The following is a 23,308-nucleotide window of genomic DNA, read 5'->3' as shown; positions in this document are numbered from 1 at the left end:
GGGAAATGGAGTGGTGAGATGTGAATAATCAGGTAAGGCCTCCTGTAGAAGATGTAATTTTAGAAGAGGTTTAAAGATGGGCAGAACAGTCATCTCCTGGAATTTAAGTAGGAAGGAGTTCCACGTAGGAGGGGAGGGCGTGAGCAAGAAGTCGACAGAGAGGAGAATGACACACAGAATGAGAAGTTTGCTTGAGAGGAGTGAAGCACGTAACATGGTTTTAGTGGGAGTAGTACAAGGGTGAGTGACGATGCCAATGAGGAAATTTTTCCTTGGAGATTTTTGAGGAGTGGGGAAGTGTGTGTGTGAGTGTGTGTGTGTGTGTGTGTGTGTATAAGAAATGATGTTCTAGAAAAATGTTCAGGGCAGCAGAGTGACGTATGAAATGGAGACTGGAGAGGCTGGGTGCAGGAGGTCTCATGAGGAGGCTGATGAAGTAGGCAAGCCTGGACCTGAAAAGAACCTGGATCACCATGATGACAATTTGGATGGAGAGAAATCCAGAGAGGTATGGGAGAAACAGTTTTAAAAATGACTGAGTGAGCCCACTGTTGGGTAGGGATTGTCTCTATCTGTTGTCGAATTGTACTTTCCAAGCATTTAGTACAGTGCTCAAAACACGGTAAGTGCTCAATAAATATGATTGAATGAGTGAATGGAGAGAGTAGGAAAAGCAGCATGGACCTGGGAGTCAGAGGACCGGGATTCTAATCTTGACTTCACCAGTTGTCTACTGTGTGAGCTCAGGCAAGTCACTTAACTTTTCTGTGCCTCACTTCTACAGGCACTTCTGTGCCTGTATATATGTATATGTACCTGTATATAATGTATATATGTTTGTACATATTTATTACTCTATTTATTTATTTATTTTACTTGTACTTATCTATTCTATTTATTTTATTTTGTTAGTATGTTTGGTTTTGTTCTCTGTCTCCCCCTTTTAGACTGTGAGCCCACTGTTGGGTAGGGACTGTCTCTATATGTTGCCAATTTGTACTTCCCAAGCGCTTAGTACAGTGCTCTGCACATAGTAAGCGCTCAATAAATACAATTGATTGATTGATTGATTCTACCTGCAAAAATGGAGATTCAATACTTGTTCTTCTTCCACCTTAAAATGTGAGCCCAGTGTGGAGACTGATTATCTTTGCTCTACCCCAGCACCTAGTACAGTGCTTGGCACATATTAAGTGCTTAACAAATACCAAAGTGATTATTCTATGTCAGAGGAAGCATGGCAGGGGAGGCCAAAATTAGGTCTTTGAAAACAGCCATGATCAACAGCCAGAGAAGCATGGCTTAGTGGTTAGAACACAGACCTGGGAGTCAGAAGGTCATAGGTTCCAATCCCAGCTCTGTAACTTGTTTGCTGTGTGGCCTTGGGCAAGTCACTTCTCTGTGTCTGTTACCTCATCTGTAAAATGGGGATTAAGACTGTGAGACTGTGAGTGGGACAGGGACTGTGTCCATTCTGATTAGTTTGTATCTACCCCAGCACTTGGAACAGTGCCTGTCACATAATAAGTGCTTAATAAATACCATACTTATTATTAAGTATTGTAGTTACTATATCCACAGAGGGTTCCAAGTTGGAGGAGCTGCTGAGGATGGAAATGCCTTCACTGAAACAGTCTAACTCCCCCTCTCCCCTTCTGCCCCTAGTCCATAGGCACTTACCAAGAGGAGTTAGTATTCCATAAGCCAAAATAAAGACCTCCCACATCTTCCATTCCATAACTTCCAAAATGGCACAACTGTTTTAGAGAATGCCCTGACTGTTCTTTCTGCTTGGCTATCAGTATCATATCAGCTTCTGGAACACTCTGGAGATCTGCTATTTTACTCTAAATTACAGCAAATGGCACACTGGGCTAACTGTAATAAAAACAGATGTTGTTCTGTTGCGAAAGCAGGGACAGACTTCATTTGCGGATCAGCCCTTAGCTGCAGTGATAAATTAACTGTTTCATTGGCAGCATCTTCTTCTCAACCTACTGACTCACACAGGCAGCTGCACCGACTACTGGCTGGTTAGTCTTTCCGGAATCATGGCACTGAGATCTTCTCACTCTCTAGCAAGACAGGATTCAGAGTGGAAGTTAGATGGCAAATAACTTTGCCTGCCCTGCTCCCTTTGCTCTGTGCTTTGCAGTTCCAGGTAGAATTTTTGCAATTATTCTTCAGCTAAAAAGCTAAAAGCTTTTCCCTGATGCATTGGGTTGAATGGTCAATCAGTCATATTTACTGAGGGCTTACTGGGTACAGAGCAGTCAATCAATGATATTTATCAAGTGCTTACTATGTGATGAACACTGTATTAAGCATTTGGGAGAGTACAGTACAACAGAATTCGCAGACACATTCCCTGCCCATTATGTGCCTACAGTTTAGAGGACTGTACTAAGCACTTGGGAGAGTATATTCCAACAGAATTAGCAGAAACATTCCCTTCTCATAATGAGCTTTCAGTCTAGAGGACTGCACTGTGCTTGGGAGAGAATACAGTATAATAGAGTTGGTAGGCGTGTTCTGTGCCCACAAGGAGCTTACAGTTTAAAGGGACAGTTGCCAGGGCTCAGAGGACAGTGTTTCCCCATGCTATGGCTCAACCAAGGTGAGGCCCAGAGGTTATTCAACCATATTTATTCTATCATATTTAGTGCTTACTGTGTGCAGAGCACTTTACTAAGCTCTTGGGAAAGTACAGTACAACAACAAACAGTGACATTCCCTGCCCACATTGAGCTCACAGTCTGGGGCAGGGGTTGTGAGGGGAAGACTGCCATCAATACAAATAAATACAATTACAGAAATATAAGTGCTGTGGAGCTGGGAGGCAGGGGTGGGGAGAGCAAAAGGAGCAAGTCAGGGTGATTCTGAAGGGAGTGGGGGACGAGGAAAAGTGGGATTTAGTCTGGGAAGACTTCTTGGAGGAGATGTGCATTCAATAAGGCTTTGAAGAGGGGGAGAGTAGTACTGCTGACCAGGGTATCCCTCCAGCCTGCTTTCTTGCCTTTGTTCCCTTGAGGGGCAGCAGGGAGATGAAGAAGAAGCGAGGTGAGGGTTAGTTGGTTCCTAGGTTCTCAGAACTTATGCAGCACCAAGAATATGGAAGGAAATTGAAAGAACCCCAACCTCATTGAGTGGGGGGGGGGGGGGGGAAGAAGTCAGAAATATTTGAAAAAATGAAATCCCTAATCCAGAGAATATGGTACATGTTCCCTTTCCCCATTACATTTGAGAATAATTTGTTCCTGGGCTTTACCCAAACATGTAGGCCACTTCTCTAAAAGGTGATACTGTAAAAGGTTTCCTTGATTTGAGATGCCTAGGTATCAAATGGTAATCAATCTATCATATTTATTGCAGGCTTACTGTATGCAGAACACTCTTGGGAGACTACAATATAACAATATAGCGCCCTGCCCACACCGTGCTTAACTATCTTAAATTGTATCAACTTCAATCCCTAAAGTACTTTCAATACCCAGTACAGTTAAATTGAAAGATAAACACTGGGAATTACCAAACCAACTCAGTGTATCATTTTCCCCTTGGTCTATGAAGGACTAAACCACTTTAGGGTGGTGGGATGAAAACTACTTATGAGACCCTGCATAGTCTGGTAGAAGATGGACTGCCATTTTATGACTTTATCTACGGTCTTTCAGTTACAATTTTTTTATGAAAGGGACAGGCACAGAAACCACCACCATCTGTATTTTTCTCCAATATAATCAGAAGCACTACCTGCCCAGCTATTGCATTAGCAAGAAAAATACTTGAAAGGATACTCATAAGATTTATGCTTGAAGGTTAAAGATACTATGAGGAATATCAAGGGTTCAGGCCAATGCATCAGTCAAAAAAATCAGGGGATATGGCACTCTATGGACTTTGCATCTTGGATCCAAGATGGACTTTGAAAATTGGTTCAGCTAAAAACCCCAAACCAATGTTACCATTTGACCCCAGTTGAGAGGAAATGTTTTTTTCTTTCAGATTCAGTGAGAATTTCAGGATTTGGTGGAGCCTGGTGGTGAAGACCATATTTGCCAACCCACAATCCTGATACCATCTGGTCAATAATGATAATAGGAATCGTGGCATTTGTTAAGTGCTAGGTGCAAAGCACTGTACTGAGAGAGATTCATTCAATTGTATTTAGAGAGCACTTACCATGTGAAAAGCACTGTATTGAGCACTTGTTTGGTTTACTGTAGATCACTCTTGGTTTGCCCAACTCAGAAAAGGAAGGTGCTTTATACACCAGTCAATTCCCTATTTTCCCTTAAATAGCCACTTCACATTGCCACACTCTCCTTTGGATGTTTTTTGTCCATTGGACTATTGAATTTTAAAGCCAACATTTTTTATATTGCTTTCACACATGGACTGAATACTGCCAAACAACCTTCTCCCTTATCCTTTCTCTTCACATTTTAAGTATTTTGACTAACTTCATAATTAAAGCCCATTTCAATATAATAATTAATGTTATACCTATATAGCATATATAATGACAAATCTCTATTGTGTTAGCCAAAAATGCCTTTTTGTTTCATAGAGGGTGAAAGAGAACACTTTGAAAATTAAGTATGTACCCAAGTACAACCAAAAATTCAATTGAAAATATTTTAATTTACAATCTTAGATTGTAAGCTCCTTGTGGGCAGGGAACATGTCTAGCAACTCTGTTGTATTGTACTCCCCCAAACCCTTAGTTCATTGCTATGAATACAGTAAGCACTTAATAAATACAATTGATTGACTAATTATCGACACACATATTGCTATCAATCAGTCAATAGTATTTTTGGAGAACTTCCTACGTGCAGAGCTCTGTACTAAGTGCTTGCTACGTAACTATTGTGTTCATCACTGTTTTTGCATATATTTATATTGTTTTGGTCAATTGAGTTGGTTCTTGGGATTGTCTTAATTCCTTTTACAGTATTTCCTAAGGGAAGCTATTTTTTTGGAGCTCTTTTACTTTGTACTCGTAACTGGTTCTAAGAAAGTAGAAGGTTGAGAGTCCTCTGCCTGTGTTTTATTTCTGTTACAAAATGATCAAAACTGCAAATACATAAATTGCATTTCTGTTCCTTGTATTCCCAGACTGTAATTTCTGTGAACATATGAACAATGATGGGTGGGGGGGATGGAGAGGGACAACAATATTTTGAAGCAAAATGAGAACAAAAGCAAAGGCTTTAATCACAGTTATATTAATTTTACAGAAAAGCAGACAACTAAGGGAACATCACTAGGATTTCATAACAGATTATCCTTTCTGCTCAGGAGAAATCAGGTGCACTTCTCGCTCGGTGATTACCCATAAAACAGGTCACCTGACTTTGTGTAGTTGTGGCTGTTGCTCAGCAACATAATTGGGTTGCAGATGGCTCCCTGCAGTTGACTCTATGGCTTTGCAGATAAATGTATGATTTCTTTATGTTAAAAACTAGACATAAGCTGTCCTTAGGCTGCTGATTCCTTAGGCAGAACCTTACTGAAGCATTTCCTATGAAGCAGGAGCTTTGCAGTTTGTGTGGATACTTGCTATAATTGGACAGTAGAGAGTAAGAGTATAGATACTATGGACAGATTTATAGTGTGTGTGTGTGTGTGTGTATATATAGCTCAGAAGTTACAAGACCTATTAAATGCTTTTGGAAAATCACCCTCTGATTCTAGAGGCTGAAAAGCAGTCCAGTCCTTCTCGACAAAGCATTCCAGAACTCTCCAATGCTTACCTTGTTTTGAAAATCTGGGATGAAGAATTCAAAATATGAAGTACAAAGAGAAATCTTACTGTAAGAGGTGAATTCACAGTCTTCAGTTCTGAAGTGAGCAGAAATCCCAATTTAGGCCCATCCTGAAAATTAAAATTTAACCTAGCTTCAGTTCTTTGATACAGGTGGTTGACCTGAAAGACATACTCAACCAATCAGTTTGTTTTTTAACATATCCATCTTAGTGAATGGGTGGGGTTAGAGAAGCAAGGAGATGTGTGCCTATGTTGGTATACATCTTCTTCCTTTAGGGGACGATTTCCCTGGAACCCAAATGTTGTAGAAGGGATGTTTGTCCTTTCTAAGACCAACTTTTTTTGTTTTATCCTTTCCATTCGTGATGTGCTTCTTTGATTTGTTCCATATGTTTTCTTTTGCTGTCCACTCCCTCAGAGAAATTGCTTCAAATGAAATTCTTGCCTGGAATTAATTAACATTTATGAATACCTTGAGTTCTCCTGGCAAAGATATGTATGTCAAGGGTGAAATTGTGTCATCAGATGTAAGTGTACAACTGTGGTGTAGCAAATTATATCATTGTGTTACACATTACAGAGCAGACTTTGTGCTGAAACTTTGAATTTATCCTCAGGTCAGTGACAATATTGGAGAAGAGTAAATAAAAGCTGACTTGGAGGTTCTTGGATTAATCACACTGGTGTGTATAGGTGCATTGCCAGAAAAATAGCAAACATTCACTTTTACTGATATCTGAGTCACTAGGCTATCATTAAAGGATGTTTTAGAAATTCTCATTCCTCACCTTGTATGGACAAGTAAAGTGTTTTGAAGTGAAAATTTTCTACTCAGCAAGTCAGAAGGAAATGGGACTACAAGTGTATTCAGTAATTAAACTGTCAACTTCTGAATTTAAAAATACTTATTGCCATCAATTGGTCATAGGAGTTAAATGGCAAAAAAGAGAGGTTCCCTTCCAAAATTCTAAAAGGATAATAGACTTTTCATAATGTCACAGAGGTAGAAAGATAACTTGAATTTGATTGAAAGCATTTACCACAATCAAGTGCTGAGTTCCCGGGGGATAGAATAAAGTGTTGGTGGCAAGAAGAATGACAGAAAATGCTACTGGCAGTAAGAGATTGAGTGGCTAAAGGTAAAATATTAAGAGATTGAGTAGTTTGAGAAGAGGAAAGCAGGGAAGAATGCAGTGGAGTGAAGGAGAAGAAACTATTTGTGTGTGTGTGTGTGTGTGTGTGTGTAAAATTGAAATGAAGTGGAGGAATGAAGATGTTTTGAAGTAACCCCCTCCCTCTCACCCCCCACAGAACATTGGCTGTGGCATTCTAAACTAAGGGGAAAAGTGGATATGAAAAGGAGGCTCACACAGTTTACTAAGGTCATAAAGTGATCCTTGAAGCTTGAGAGGAAGAGTATTCCTGGTAGGAATTAAAAGAACTATTAACAAATTACTAGGGAAAGGGACAAAAGAATTAATCAAAGACATGGTCCCTGTTTTCAAGCAGAATGTGCAATGAGTCTCATTTTAATAGACAACATAGAGTTCCTCAAGTAGGTAGTGTGACATGTAGAGAAAACTCAGGATTGTAGTGAGAAATATATACTGAGTACCAGGTCCATTGATAAGTACTGGAGGAGTGGAATATTTGACCTCCAGGAAAAATGCATTGACTTGGGAGTGAGCAGGAGGGGACTAGAACCCATAATCAATCAACCATATTTTTTATGGTATTTAAGTGCTTACTCTGTGCCAACACTGTCCTCATTGCTGGGGTAGATACAAAGTAATCAGGTTGGACACAGTATGTATCCCACATGGAGCTCACAGTCTTAATCCCCATTTTACAGATGATGTAACTGAGGCACAGAGAAGTTGTGACTTGCCCAAGGTCCCAAAGCAGACAAGTAGCATGCTGGGATTAGAACCCAGGTCCTTTTGGCTCCTAGGCCTGTGGTCTATCCTCTGTCATGCTGCTTGCTTACCAAGTGCAGAGCACTGTTTTAAGCACTTCATTCATTTGATTGCATTTATCGAACACTTAATATGTGCAAAGCATTGTACTAAGCACTAACACTGGACTAAGTACTTGAGAGAGTACAGTACAATAAGTTGATATGCACACTGCTTTCAAGAAGCTTACAGTAATCTATAAGGAAGGAAGGAAATAATAGCAAAACAATGTTTCCCCATTTTAAAGTGTTGGGGCTTCTCCTGGCTTCCTTTGGCAAGTGGATGCTTCTGTCCCCAAGTAACATTCCACATATTAGATGGGTAATTAAAAAAATTCACTTTTGAAATATGCTACATAGTGATTCTTTTCATGCAAAGTTTTCTGTTAGTAAAATGACAACTTTACCTTTTACATAAATAAACTAATGGAGAAAGATACGTAGCACAGGGTGGATGGGTGATAACTTGGGTGTTTTGCATATAAACTGCTCCTGCAATAATACGAGGAAGAGCAATACTTCTGGTATTTCCCTCTATTTGTTGGGGCAGACTTCATCACTGTCACCATCATCATTATGAACATCATCAATATCTTCTGATCATTCACAGCATGCAGATACCTGATACTAGATGCTTCAAAATATACAATGAACATAGAAGACACAGTTCTTACCCTCAAGAAGAATACATGCTTACAGAGAAGATTTCAATCCTTAAACTCAGGGTGGTGTCCCAGTCATATGAAGGGACAAATATTACTTAAATACGGGAAGTTAGGGGGTGCTTTTGTGACTTGGTCCTAAAAATCACAGTATGGGATAGAAAGGCAATCATTTCTGTCATTACTGATCTGTAAGTTTGTTTTAATGGTCTATGTATTTCATTTACATTTCTTTGTGTGTGGCAATTAGGGGCTTCTAGTTAATGTTTCCTATAATAGAATGCTAATGAAATTAAAAGATAAAATGTGATGCTGGAGAAGGTGAAAAAAAATTATTTGAGGAAGGACTGCCATTTCAGGGTCTACTTAGGAATGAGTGTGTTTCAATTGTCTATGCCACTTGAGAAGCCTGGGTTCAAATTCTGGCTCTGTAAAATAATAATAATAATAATAGTGGTTTTTGTTAGGTGCTTACTATGTGCAAAGAGCTGTTCTAAGTGCTGAGGTGGTTACAAGGTGATCAGGTTGTCCCATGGGAGGCTCACAGTTTAAATCCCCATTTTACTGGAGGTAACTGAGGCACAGAGAAGTTGTGACCTGCCCAAAGTCACACAGCTGACAGTTGGTGGAGCCAGGATTTGAACCCATGAACTCTGACTCCAAATCCCATGCTCTTTACACTGAGCCATGCGGCTTCTCATGGGGATTAAAATGGGAATTAAAGCTGTTAGCTCCATGTGGGGCATGGACTGTGGCCATCATTATCATCTTTATCTACCCCAGGGCTTAGTACAGTGCCTGGCACATGGTAAGCGCTTAACAAATTCTATATATACATACTTATGTACTATATATGTATGCATATATATGTATTTAAGAAAAACACCCTAGGAGCTTCCACTTTCTAAACTTTTCTCAGTTTTTAGTTTGCCATAGATGCATCAATTGAACCATATGGAGACACATTCACTATGATTGAGTTCTCCCTGAAAATTACACCTCAAGTTATTTCTGAACATATTCAAAATCACTACTGAATTCCTGATCATTGGCTTTTTCGTTGTTGGCATTTTTATATCCTGAATGATATTGCTAGAGAAGCAGCATGGCTCAATGGAAAGAGCATGGGCTTTGGAGTCAGAGGTCATGGGTTCAAATCCCGGCTCCTCCAACTGTCAGCTGTGTGACTTTGGGCAAGTCAAGTCACTTCACTTTTCCTGGACTCAGTTCCCTCATCTGTAAAATGGGGATTAAAACTGTGAGCCCCCCCTTGGAACAACCTGATGACCTTGTAACCTCCCCATTGCTTAGAACAGTGCTTTGCACATAGTAAGCACTTAACAAATACCATCATTATCATCATTATTATATTAATGGTGCTCTCACTTTCATCTTCCCGCAGATCAAAGAATGGCTCTGTTTAAACTGCCAGATGCAAAGAGCATTAGGAGGGAGTTTAGCTGCTGCCCCACCACCACCTCAGCCGAAACCGAAGACTGCCCCCACAGCTCCCCTGACTTCAGCAACCAAGCCAGCTCCCCAGCTGCCTTCCCAGAAGAAAGACGGGGCCCCCATACCTGATCATCCAAAGCCTCCCGACACTAAGAAGCCCTCACTCCTCACGAAACAGCCTTCCATCTCTGGCTCTCCCCCAACGAAAGCCAAACCGCGCCCCCCAGACTCTGTGATGCCACCCACCCCGCCCACTGGAACCTCTTCCAAAGCGGAGCAAGTCAGGGCCCCAATGGCTGATGTCAAACTAAAGCCGTCCAAGCCACAAAAGTCCCCTGCCGACATGGTGGCTCCCTCCACGGCTGTGATAAAGTCAGTCTTGCCCGGCTCCAAAGTTCAACCACAGGCTCAGGAGAAAACAGCCCAGAGAGCAAAACCTGATCCTGGCAAAGCACCACAAAGCATTCCTCCCCTTTCAGACAAGGAGACGCCGAAAGATTCCAAATCCCGGCCTCCAGTGACATTGGATTCCAAACCTGTCTCCCAACCCGGGCCTGGCTCTGGGACCAAAGGTCAAAAACCAGTTGATCCAGTCCTAAAGAAGGAAGACCTGAAGAAAGCACAAACAAAAATGAGTCCGAAGCCAGATGCCAAGCAGGTGCCAAAAGGACCCCCAGTGCCCACAGCTCCTAAGCCTTGTCCTGCACTCCCCGGGCCTGGACCCCAGCAGCCTCCCAAGGCACAAGAGCAGATGAGGCGTTTCAGCCTCAACCTTGGAAGCATTACCGATACCCCGAAATCGCAGCCCACGACTCCTCAAGAGACAGTCACCGGGAAACTCTTTGGTTTTGGAGCATCGATTTTTAGCCAGGCTTCTAGTTTAATCTCCACTGCAGGCCAGACGGGACCTCAAGGGCTAAGTGGACCAGGGGCCCCAGAAGCAAAACAGCCTTTCCCCTCCTCACAGACTCCTGCATCCCGTGGGCCACCAAAAGCCACCCCTGTGAAGAAGGAAACAAAAGCCCTTCTAGGGGCCGATAGAGTCACTCTGCCCAAGGTTGAACAAGTTTCCAAAGTGAAAGGAATGGAGCCTGAGAGGAGGTCACCTCCCACCCAGGACAGTAGGCCTCAAACTGCTGAGTCCAGACAGAGCTTCGAGCCTCCCACAGCAGAAAAACCCACCCAGCCTCAACCCACCTGCCCTGTGTGTAAAACTGGACTAAACGTAGGTTCAAAAGATTCCCCGAACTTCAGCACCTGTACAGAATGCAAGAAGGTTGTGTGTAATCTCTGTGGATTTAACCCAACGCCTCACATCACTGAGGTAGGTGGTGGCATTTCATTTCTTTTTTGGTACTGAAATCTTGATGATAGCCTAAGCTTATAAAGCAGCCCATTGCTGGTGGGGAATGGTGATTAATGTTGCCTCATTAATAGGCGCTTAATTACTTGTGAGTTCTTTGATATCCCATTACGAATCAGCTTTACCAAGTTAATATATTAGGAAATGGAGAAGACAAAGTTAATTGGTCACCTAAATTAGGTGGAAAATTCAGGTTTCTGGCCCAGAGAATTGATGTTCTAATTCCGGGCACTGGTGTGTTCCTTATTTTTAAGTCAAGTCATTACAGATTGAAGAACTTGTGTATTTCAAGATCTGTGGGCCCTGTTGCTGCTTATTTGTGGGTCTATCAATAAGTGGAAATCGACTGTGTTTTCTTTTTTGTCCCAAATCTGAAACTTTCGTAAAATGGGGATTAAAAGTGTGAGTCCCACATGGGACAACCAGATCACCTTGTACCCCCCAGTGCTTAGAACAGTGCTTTGCACATAGTAAGCACTTAACAAAAGCCATCATTATTATTATTATAGTGAATTAGTCTTGCTGAGATTCATGAAATTGTTGGTCATTTTAGGTCCAGAGTCTTAAAAATTTTGAACCAATAGATTATTTATCAGAAGTCATACAGAATCTGACTTTTTAAGAAACAAAAGAATATTCCATTGATCTTTACCTTCTGAGAGTTTAGTATACTAAGGTGTGAATCAAATTATTGAATTTTCATGTATTTTCAGAAGTTTGACAGTTGAATGCATTGTGCTTATTTGTGCATCTTGAGACTTTCCAAATTTATTGATGGTTTGAATTTGGCCACTGTCAACAAATGTTTTGATTATTGGAAAGTGAATTTTAGGAACTGCAAAATAAAGGAGGCAAGTTTCTGAGATTTATTCAGATGTTTAATTTAAAATCTTTCATAACTGAATTGATCAAATATCTGTGTTAAAAATGGTGATTGGATTTAATACTAAAAATTACAGCTACTTCAACGCTACAAAATGTAATAGGGAAGAATTGGCAATTATCCAGGTAATGGGATCACCTTTGATGACCAAACATTAGTAAAAAGGTGACTTGAAAGAGAACATTTTTTTTGTATCAATACTGTAAGTGTCCAAAAGTGAATTTAAGGGTTTGAATTACCCTGTTCAGTTTGATGAGTTGATCAGATCAACCAAGCAGCTGACACCTTTTCACTTTACTTGGTGCTGTGGAGGCCACTGAAATGTCAGTATTTAAAATGGGTCCCACTATAAAGAAACTGCAATATGATGCCTCATCTTCTTTTTGCTGAGCATTACTAACACACTGCATCTGTTGATGAGGGAGGTAGAGATGTGGCTTAATTTCTGTTTGAATTGCCCTGAATATGAGATTTTGAGATACAAAAGAACCCCCAAACTCCAAGAGAAATGGATTGCTATTTTCACTGTTTTGTTCCTGTATTTAACAATGAACGTATATTCTTATTCTTCAGTAATCAGAAAAATTGTTTTTTTGGATGTAAATGATTGAACCATTTCTTAAGCCTCAGGACACAGGCACAATGCAATTAATTCCAATGATTAGAAAACATATAGCCTTAAAAGTAAGATAAAAGAGGTATTAAACTAGGAGACACAGTTCACTATCTTAAAGAATTGATTTGCAGTCCTTAAAGCAGCCCACATGGAATTCTGTCACATCCTGAGCAGGTTGCATTTCTAAAGGTGTGGACCTCACTGTTCCATCTTCAAAAGTCTTAGGGTGACACAATATTGCCATCTTAAAGAATTGGTTCATTTTTCATTTGTGAAGGCCTTTTTATGGTAAAAAAACAAATAGGCCTCCTTTTTACAAGTACAGAAACAGAGAGTATTTGACTAGATCAGTGGAAGAAGTATTGGAATTTTCTCAGGGAATCTTTAAAATGAGAATAGGCACTCTTTTGTTTGAAATAGTTTAGGTGTAGCTCTATGTGAAGGAGGGAGATAAATGAGTCGTCTGACCTACATTTCCCACTGTTCATCATGTGACTTGAATCTGCAGGGCTAAATATCCCAGAGAACTTTGCTACTACCTTAATACCCTTTGAGTCAGTGTCCAAAGTCAGTTGTTGCAGATATCAACAGAAGGGAAATCTATTGGCTCACCGGGTTAGAGCAGATCACCAGGTAAACAAACAGTTAGATTTAGGAAAGGCCTCAGTTTTTCAACAAGGCAAGCAAAAATAGCTAATATCTGGTACCCCAGGAACAATGGTAGAACTTAGGGAATCACCAATGCTATTAACCCCATGAACAAAGTTAGCAATTGCCTTTTTTTAACCCTTCTGTGTTATCTATGCACTTGGGTCAGTGAACCATTCAATTGTATTTATTGAATGCTTATTGTGTGCATTTCCCCCACCCTCAACCACATAGTACTTATGTACATAACTTCAAATTATATATTTTAAATTATTTATATTAATATCTGTCTCCCCCTCTAGATTGTAAGCTCACTGTGTGCAGGGGAAGTGTCTACCAACTCTGTTATATTGTACTCCCCAAGTTCTTAATACAGTGCTCTGCACATAGTAAACCCTCAATAAATACCATTGATTGACTTGTATAAAGGAGCTAAGACTTCCCCCATCATAACTTCACCCTTTCACTTTGGCCTTTCAGAAGAAATTAAATGAGTGAATCAATCACTCAATGGTTTTTACTGAGGGTTTACTTTGTGCAGAACACTATATTAAGCACTTGAGACAGTAGTAGAGTTGGTAGAGGTAGATTCTAGAGTCTATAGGGTAAGATAGACATTAATGTAAATACATTAAGGTTATGTACATAAGTTCTCTGTGACTGAAAGTGTGGTGAACACTCAGTGTCCAGAAGGTATAGATCCAAGTGCATAGATGATGTCGACGAAAGTCAGGGAAACAGGGCTTAACCGGGAGAAGCATCTTGGAGGATATGTGACCTTAATAAGGCTTTGAAGGTGGGGGGAGTGGTGGTCTCTGTTTTACGGAGGGGGAAGGAGTTCCAGACAAGAAGAAGGACATGGAAAAGAGGTTGTCAGCAAGATAGATGAGATTTGGGGCACAGTAAGCAACCTGGCACTAGAGGAGGTATAGTAGAAGATCACTGAGGTGAGGTAGGAGGGGGCAAGCTGAGTTCATTCAAGTAGGTGGTCAGGGGAGATGTTGATGGGAAACCACTGGAGGAGTTCTGTGGGCTGAACATTTTTTTTTTTTTAAAGAGAACCCAACTGTTTACCCTGTTTTGTTGGTGGTAATGAATTCTCCAATCATGAACAGTTGATGAGTTTTGATCCAATCACAAGGAACTTGGGATAAAAAAACCCGCACAAAGAAATTAATGATCACATTTAGTAGTTTGTGCAGCTCCACTTGCACTGCCTCTTCTCCAGCTGCGTTTCAGCAGGGATTGGTATAGCATGCAAATAGTGAGGCAGGCAAAGATGCAGTGTACTGCAAAATGCACACAGGAATTATACCTCCAAAACCCATTTACCGCCAAAGTAACTAAAGTAGGGTGCCAGAGCTGTAGAACTATAGATTAGCAGGCAGTTCCCCAAGTAATTACCTTGGTAGCCACTGTGGTCTTCACCGTTGGCACTTGCCAGCTAATTTCAATGTTCCTGGTGAGTCTGCCCACCATCCAAGACTCCCTTCCTCACTGATGTAGAACTACAGCGGACATTCCCCTTTTTATTGCTATTTCTCCTCCCACTGCGGTGAGATTGAGTTTTCAATGACATTCCAATCAGTGTGGCCTAGTGTAGAGAGCACAGGGCTGGGAGTCAGAGGACCTGGGTTCCAATCACACTTTCATTATTTTTCTGCTGTGAGACCTTGGGCAAGGCACTTAACTTCTCTGGGCCTCAGTTACCTCATCTGTAAAATGGGGATTAAGCCACATTGTAATAATGGTGTTAAACCCTTACTGTGTGTCAAGTGCTGTTCTAAGCAATGGGATGAATACAAGTCAATTGGGTGTCCCAAAGGGGGGTCACAGTCTAAATCCATTTGGGATATGAGCTGTCTCCAAACTGAATAGCTTGTATTTACCGTAGTGCTTCATACACCCTCCGCTCCTCTGCCGCTAACCTCCTCGCTGTGCCTCGTTCTCGCCTGTCCTGCCGTCAACCCCTGGCCCACGTCCTCCACCTGGCCTGGAATGCCCTCCCTCCATACATCTGCCAAGCTAGCTCTCTTCCTCCCTTCAAAGCCCTACTGAGAGCTCACCTCCTCAAGGAGGGACCCCCAAACTGAGCCCCCATTTTCCTCTCCTCCTCCCCATCCCCCCCCGCCCTACTGCCATCCCCTCCCCACAGCACCTGTATATGTTTGTACAGATTTATTACTCTATTTATTTTATTTATACATATTTACTATTCTATTTATTTTGTTAATGATGTGCATCTAGCTTTATTTCTATTTATTCTGATGACACCTATCCACATGTTTTGTTTTGTTGTCCATCTCCTCCCCCTATACTGTGAGCCTGTTGTTGGGTAGGGACTGTCTCTATATGTTGCCAACTTGTACTTCCCAAGAACTTAGTACAGTGCTCTGCACACAGTAAGTGCTCAATAAATACGATTGAATGAATATAGTGCCTGGAACCCAGTAAGCACTTAACAAATACCATTAAAAAAATTCAAGGGCCTATAAATGTCTTTTGTACATTTGGATGTGGACTCATCCTCCTATTTGTAAGGGGTAAACCCAATTTGGACATAAGCAGTGGTCACACATAGAAATTGTGGGTTGGAGGAGTTTTGAAGAGACTGACAAAGTAAACCCTTCATCACCTCATTTTCCTCCTCCGGCCTGGCTTCTGCCATGGATTCCAGCTGCTTGGAAAGCTGGTGCTTGAACAGAGAGGTTGTTTTTGTTGTGCTGGCTCCTTGCCACATTCTCTCAAAAAGTGGAATGACTTTCTTCTTTGTGAGAACTCAGAAAACCTAATAGAATATTCATAATTCAAAATCAAATTATATTTCAAAAGACATATTTTTAAGCGGGGCAAGCATTTTTTTTTAAATATCATGAGAAGTGATTGGGTAACTGTATGCTTAAAGGAAGAATATCATACAGATGTGCAAAATTCCATAGGGACCAAAAGATTATTTCTTCCCTGATAGAGTTCATTTGCTTTTGATTACCAGGGTAGTTGTTCTACCTTTGTGGGTGACAGTGTGCCCTACTTAGTGATCATCAGATTGGTTTCTTACTGATTGTTGTCCACCAGCGAACTTGGCATGACTGACTCCATCTTGTGCATACCAACAGTAACCCTCAATTTTGTGCAGACCGAAAGCACTCCAGTGTGTGTAAAGTAACATTAACCAAAGTGGCTCCTCTCTGTTTGGAATGTCCCCATCCTATGTTGACCGTTATCACCTGATATCATCTTGTAAACAGGGATTTTAACACTAACCAAACCATGACAAACAAACGGTTTAACTTAGGATCTAGGAATGCCAAGGCCTCAGTGCGGCACTACTCTCGGGAATCCTTTGTATAGCTCGGATTTGAAACCCAATAAGAGAGGAAGAAGCGGCTGGGATCGGGGCTGCTTGCTACTCGTACCTCTCTCGGGAGGTGAACGGGCAGGTAGCCACTTTCCTTCTTTACTGCTCTATCTGAATTCATGTCTCCGAGTCATTTTTCCTATCTACGTCACCACCTTGGGTACTTGAACCCTGTGGCTGATTTACACCAATTAACTTATTTTGCACCCTACTTTTCGATAACACTGATCATCAGATTGGCCATCCTATCGGTAAAACAATTAATTACACTACCGAGCAAAATAATAAGTACCTGAGGAGATAAGGCAAGTAACTGAGTAAGTTAGTGATGTGCTTCATTATTTGTTCATGTTGAAATAGCTGAAAATTTTAATGGCGGGGGGGATTCCAAAAATATGACCAATTATGAGAGAGAAAATAGAAATGGAAATGCAACACAATTTTAGTTCCATTATTCAGGTACAGAGAGATGCACATCGATATGTATTTTCTGAGTCATTTCTTTGGTTTTTTTTTTTTTTAAGAAACAGGTGGAATGGGAAGAAAAATTTAAGGTGATAACCATCTTATTTCTTTAATCATGAATCATATGTCCAAGCCTGTGGACATCCTAAGTGAAATCAGGATAGGCTTAATGAAAATTGGCCCCTGGATCATGGTGAAATATAAATCAGTTAATAGGGCATATTCAGCAGGCTTTAGTAAGCACCTATTATGAGAAAAGGAGAGTACCTGGTGCTATGGGAAATTATAAAAGGAGAAATCAAAGCATGGACCAGCTCTATAAAGCTCGTAGTTGAAGTTTGGGAATCAGGGGTTAACATAGGTATGATGTACAAGTAAGTGAAAGTCATGACCTCCTGATGTCCAAGAAATAAAAGTGCTTAAGGGCAAGAAACAGAGGAACAATATGTAATTCTGGTAAGAGTGTAGAGAATTTGCTCTGCTCAAGTTTATAGGCATTTGTTTTCAAATGACTCTGGGAAATATATTCCCAGGCAGGAGATGATGTAAGAATGTTTCCTACTTCCTCTTCAGTCCTTTAACATCGGCACCATTTCCAAAAGGAGCTGAACATTGTCACAACTAGGCCCTACTGATGCTGGGCAACATGGGGCTCTTAAAACACTTAAAGGGCTCAGGTTCTCTTCCCAGAGGTCTAGGATGGAGCGGTAATGCAGTGAATAAGCAAAAAAGTCTTCCTTTTCTGCTCCAACTGAACCCAGCAGTTGAAAGATAACACTGAAGAGACTACAAGTCCCTAAGCATACTGCCTTCTATTAAGAAAACTATAAAGTGTCTTACTGATGTCATCACAATGTGCATTAGATATGATGCCATTCTGAAGACCAGCAAATTCAACACCTGTAACTATTAATGGCCAAAGTTTGAGGTTTAGGAGTTCCAGCTCAACCAAACCCACCTGGTGTGGGTTTGGCCGGGTCTGGATGCTCAAACTCCTCGTCCACCCCTCCCCCTTTCTCTCACAAGCAGTCTGCTGGAGGGAAACTGAGAAATGTGGGCTTTAAAAAAAAATAACTGTTTTGGTAGTTGAAGTTCCTTATTTTTTACTAAACATGTGTAATACAGAATGTTTCTGTTCCCATGTACCTGGACTAAAATCAAAGAACATAGTCGACTAAACCTGTTGGAGTTTATTGCCTCTTGGAAGAAATATTCTTAATCCGCTAATAACAAGGAGGAATAGAAGACAATGGAGTTATCTACGGAGGCATTGATAAATGGTGGGGAAGGTCAATCCAAATTTTGCAAGCCTAAGGATTTTTTTTTTGGATACTATTTCCCAGGCAGTTGGAATTAGTGCTGGAAAGTGCAGGGAGTGCCAAGAGAGAACCACTTGATGATAATTGGAGTTTGTTTGCTCACGCACAATTTATTTTGGCCATCCTGGAATGGGAATTATATTTTTGATAGGTGAGTGATTCTTTCTGGGAAAGACACATCATTTAGTTCTTCCTCTGTCCTGAATTCCACTGCTGATCCCCTTTCACACCTATTCAATAGCCATTGTTGGCTTTGTTTACAGAGATTACTGTCTTTGTGTTCAAATGTTCTCTGTAGATTTATCATCTCCACCAGTTCCCCATATATTCATTGAAAGGATAGTATATCGATAAAGCAAACATCAGTGGATGAATAAATAAATGTATTTAATAGATTCCAAAGGCCCACAGGGCCTCCTGAACCATAGTGAATCCCGGAAGAAATTAATGAGCCTTCTCACCAGTGATTTACTCAATGAGGTGGCATGTTGTTTACTGGCTCTCTAATTAGCTTTCCTGTGGCAATGAAGCTCAGGTAGGAAAGAGCTATTTTGGGCATCAGATTACCAGAAATTATCAGAGCAGAGGTTCTGAAATGATGAGAATGACAGGACATATGTGGTACAGTAGGGAAAAAAGACAGTGGAGGATAGAATAACTAATTTAAACTGGTGAGCAAAATATAATAATTATTAATGCTCTCTAGAAGTTTACCAACATGCTAGGTTCTATATTCAGTGCGGTTAAATGCAGTTCCTCTTGGATTTTTAGAATAATAAATTTTATGTAAATATGAATAGTTAAATGGGTAGAATCCCAAAATCATGATCAGGAAAGGCAGACAGTGGGAAAGCATTAAGGGAGATTTGGATTTAAAAAGATAACAGAGTGAATACTCTGTTCTACTCATCGTCCTTACTGGGAATTAAATACTGTTTGGGGAATATCCTTACCCTACCCTAAACATAAGTCCTCTGAAAGGATGAACCCCAAAGTACTGTTTTTTACTTGATGATGACCTAACAACTGGTAGACTGTAAGCTAGTTTTGGGCAGGGAACATGTCTACCAGCTGTATTGCATTTTACTCTCCCAAGCACTTAAAACAGTGCTCTGCACATAGGAAAGGGCTCAGTAAATACCACTGATTGATTTATTCATAAAAAGCTCTGTAATTCTATTTGGGAACACCCTGCTCTTTCCAAATGCATGTTTCTCACTAAGCTGAAAGCAGATTTACAGGAGGATCAATCCTGTTGAGCTTTTCTTCTATAGCAGTATAACAAATAGAAAACTAGTGAATCCACTGGGAATTATCTTTCCACACAGCACATATTGGGGGGGATAGATCTTGAACATGCAGCTATCTTTTCAGCCAACCATACATGGACGCATCATGTTTCCCAGTGTGGCTCAACGGAAAGAGCATGGGCTTGGGAGCCAGAGGTCATGGGTTCTAATCCTGGCTCTGCCACTTGTCAGCTGTGTGACTTTGGGAAAGTCACTTAACTTCTCTGTGCCTCAGTTCCCTCATCTGTAAAATGGGGATGAAGACTGTGAGCCCCACGTGGGACAACCTGACTACCTTGTATCTCCCCCAGAGCTTAGAACAGTGCTTGGCACATAGTAAGCACTTAACAAATACCATCATTATCATTATTATTATTTAGTCTTTTTATCTTCAAACTTTCAGTATTTTCACAATGTGTTATTGGCTAGAACTTTGGGAATTATGGAAATTTCTTCCAATAATAAAAGCCCATTGAGATAAAGTGTCCTACAGTGTTGGAAGAAATAGGTTGTTGTATGCGTGAATATGCAGTTTACAAATATTCACAGTGTCAGACATAAGTACTAGAATGCTAGTTTTCCTTAATTGAGGTTCTTTAAAAAGAAAGCCTCCTGTTATGGGAGAGCTGATTGTACTTAAGATTTTTTTTTAATGGTATTTAAGTACTTACTGTGTGGCAGGCACAGTACTAAGCACTGGGTAGATACAAGATAATCACCTTGGACACAGTCCATGTCCTAGAGTGGCTTAGTGGAAAGAGCAGGGGCTTGAGAGTCAGAGGTCATGGGTTCTGATCCCATCTACGCCACTTGTCAGCTGTGTGACCTTCGGCAAGTCACTTAACTTCTCTGTGCCTCAGTTACTTCATCTGAAAAATGGGGATGAAGACTGTGAGCCCTACGTGGGACAACCTGATGACCTTGTATCTACCCCAGCGCTTAGAACAGTGCTTGGCACACAGTAAGCGCTTAACAAATACCAACATTATAATTATTATTATTATCTCAGTCTTAATCCCCATATTGCAGAGGAGATACCTCACCTACAGATAGGTTAAATGACTTACCCTAGGTCATACAGCAGACAATTGGTGGGGCTGGGATCTGAACCCAGGTCCTTCTTGCTCCTAGGTCCATGCTCTATCTACAAGGCCATACTGCTTTTCAAGTAAAAGGTCCTTTTAAGGAAGAACTTCCTATTTAAGAATGAGAAGTTTTCATTTGGATAGACACCATTGAAAACCTTGCAAATCTCCCTGGATCATATCATAAAGAAAAATGATTTCTGACCCATATAACTAAATGGTTCATCCCTTTATAGCAGGTGCAGTCTAGAGGGATACTTTCTTTGACATTTCAAAATTCTATTCAAATGCTCTTCTTGAAAAGCAATAATTATAATTACTTTAAGCCAGATAGGGCTTCTGAGCTGAATTGTTACACTTAGGGATTAACCAGAGTTCTTTGAAGTGCTTTTGCTGACTATAATAGTATATCATCAGCATCAGGAAAATAGTAAAAGTCCCTATTGACATAAGGCATTCCATTCTCAGTAAAAAAAAATATTGGCTATAGCAGTTTTTGAAATGCAAGATATCTTCACTGTCTTTGGAAAATTAAGTTAATTATAATCAAAATGGAATTTATGACCTTTTTATAAATGGTCATTTATTAGAGTGGTTTAGTATTGGCAAAATTCTTATTTTATCCACTGATTCATCAAATTTTTTTTGTCTCCAATATTATGAACCCAAAAGTGCAAAGTGAAAATCACTCCTATAGTGTTATATGTAAACATTAATATGCCAAATAAGCTCTAAATCATATACATATTTGTAACATATATGTATTGAAATATCTATAGATATCTGTCTTTTTTTCGTAGAAGACTTCTACTTTGGGTACTATGGGACACATCAACCCACAATGTTAGGGGTTGTCCATTTTATTTTACTCCTTTTCTTTAAAAAATAATGTTGTCAACCTTGCTGAATGGTCTCACCATAATTGGAGTGACCTAGCTGACTTAGAGCCTCCTCACCCATTCAGTGTTTCCAGTGAGTTTGGAGGGAGGTGTCTGCTCAAAAGCAGCTCTAGACCTTGGCTCTTCATGGGCATTAGTGTGAAGCAGCCTGTCCTGGTGGAAAGAGCCTAGGCCTAGGACACAGGAAACCTGGGTTCTAATCCCAGCTCAGCCATTTGCCTGCTGTGTGACTGTGGGCTATTACTATTATTGTTATCATTAGCATTACTATATTGCATTTCTTAGGCGCTTACTATTGTCAAGCACTGTTTTAAGTGCTGGGGTAGACACAAGTTAATTAGGTCAGATACAGTTCCTGGCCTACCTGGGGCTTGCAGTCTAAGTAGGAGGTAGAACAGGTTTGGAATCCCCATTTTACAGATGAGGAAACTGAGGTTAAGAGAAGTGAAATGATTTGCCCAAGGTCACACAGCAGGAAAGTGGTGGAGCTGGGAATTGAATCCAGGTCCTCTGACTCTCAGGCCTGGACTCCTTCCTCTAGGCCACATTGCTTCCCTCACTCAACTTCTCTATGCCTCGCTTTCCTCAACTGGAAATGGGAATAAATGCCCGTTCTTTCTTCCTTTCATCTATCCTAGCATTGTCACATTGTAAGTCAATTAAATGAACTTTAAATTTTGCACCCAAACTGCCCACCTAAACCTCCACTTGTATCCTCCCTTGAACCTGCCAAAATGATCTATTTACTAGGTTTATAGCATATCTTTTCTGAGGGTAGGTGTTGGTCACGTTGGATAAACTGGAGCTTGCAATATATCCATCTCCCCCTCTCCCCTCTGCCTTTCCTTCCTTCCTTGCTGAGGGAGGAAATATGTGAATCACTTCTTTACCCCAAAGTACCCATTTAGGATGGAGAACCACTTTGAAACAGGTACAATTGAATATTACTCAGCACTCAACATTTTTTTAAACATTTTAAATAGCTTCACCATCAGTGAAGTAATATTTATTTAATGCAAAATTGAGTTAAATGCCCCCAGCTGTACATGGGGCAGTTATTGGAAATAGACAGAAAATAAGCCTTTGGGACTTAGTTTCTTGGTAGTGATGGGGGAGTATGACATTTTGTCTTTCACAGTTCACAACTGTAAGGGTGGTAAGTGTCATTCTCCAGACAAGGGAATAGAAATGTGAAGTCATGGAAAACCAGTTGATTTCTATTAGGGCTGTAATAGGGATTGCAGGTAGGCTGTGCCGGCCCGTTGCAGCCTGCTGGCGGGAGGGAGCCCGCCTGGGCCCGAGAGGGAAAAGATAGTGGTCAGGGGTCGATGCCAAAAGGGCAGTCAGTCAGGAGGGGCAGCATCTGCTCCCCTCCCCGCCACCCCCAGCAAGAAACACCAAAAAGAATGACTTTAGTAGTAATACAATTGATAAATTAACATGATTCTTTGGCAAATGGCCAAACCTACTTGCTCAGTACATTTCTTGCCTCTGAATCTTGTCTTAGTGACTCCTTGTACCTTTCAGTTAGAAATGTTAGTA

General features: G+C 40.7%; 1 protein-coding gene across 5 annotated transcripts in view; it reads left to right on the top strand.

Moving 5' to 3' along the window:
• Positions 1-23,308, top strand: part of PCLO (piccolo presynaptic cytomatrix protein) — a 299,418-nt gene that overhangs the window by 24,304 nt on the left and 251,806 nt on the right. For all 5 annotated transcript variants that reach the window (XM_038741414.1, XM_038741412.1, XM_038741411.1 and 2 more), the window contains one exon: positions 9,792-11,165. In XM_038741414.1, coding sequence (XP_038597342.1) covers positions 9,792-11,165 — 1,374 coding nt within the window. The remainder of the gene's footprint in view (positions 1-9,791; positions 11,166-23,308) is intronic.

The sequence above is a fragment of the Tachyglossus aculeatus genome (assembly GCF_015852505.1).
Source record: "Tachyglossus aculeatus isolate mTacAcu1 chromosome 12 unlocalized genomic scaffold, mTacAcu1.pri SUPER_6_unloc_1, whole genome shotgun sequence".
NCBI lineage: Eukaryota > Metazoa > Chordata > Mammalia > Monotremata > Tachyglossidae > Tachyglossus > Tachyglossus aculeatus.
Note: the sequence above shows the minus strand (reverse complement) of the source record. Positions and strands in the feature narration are given on the sequence as shown.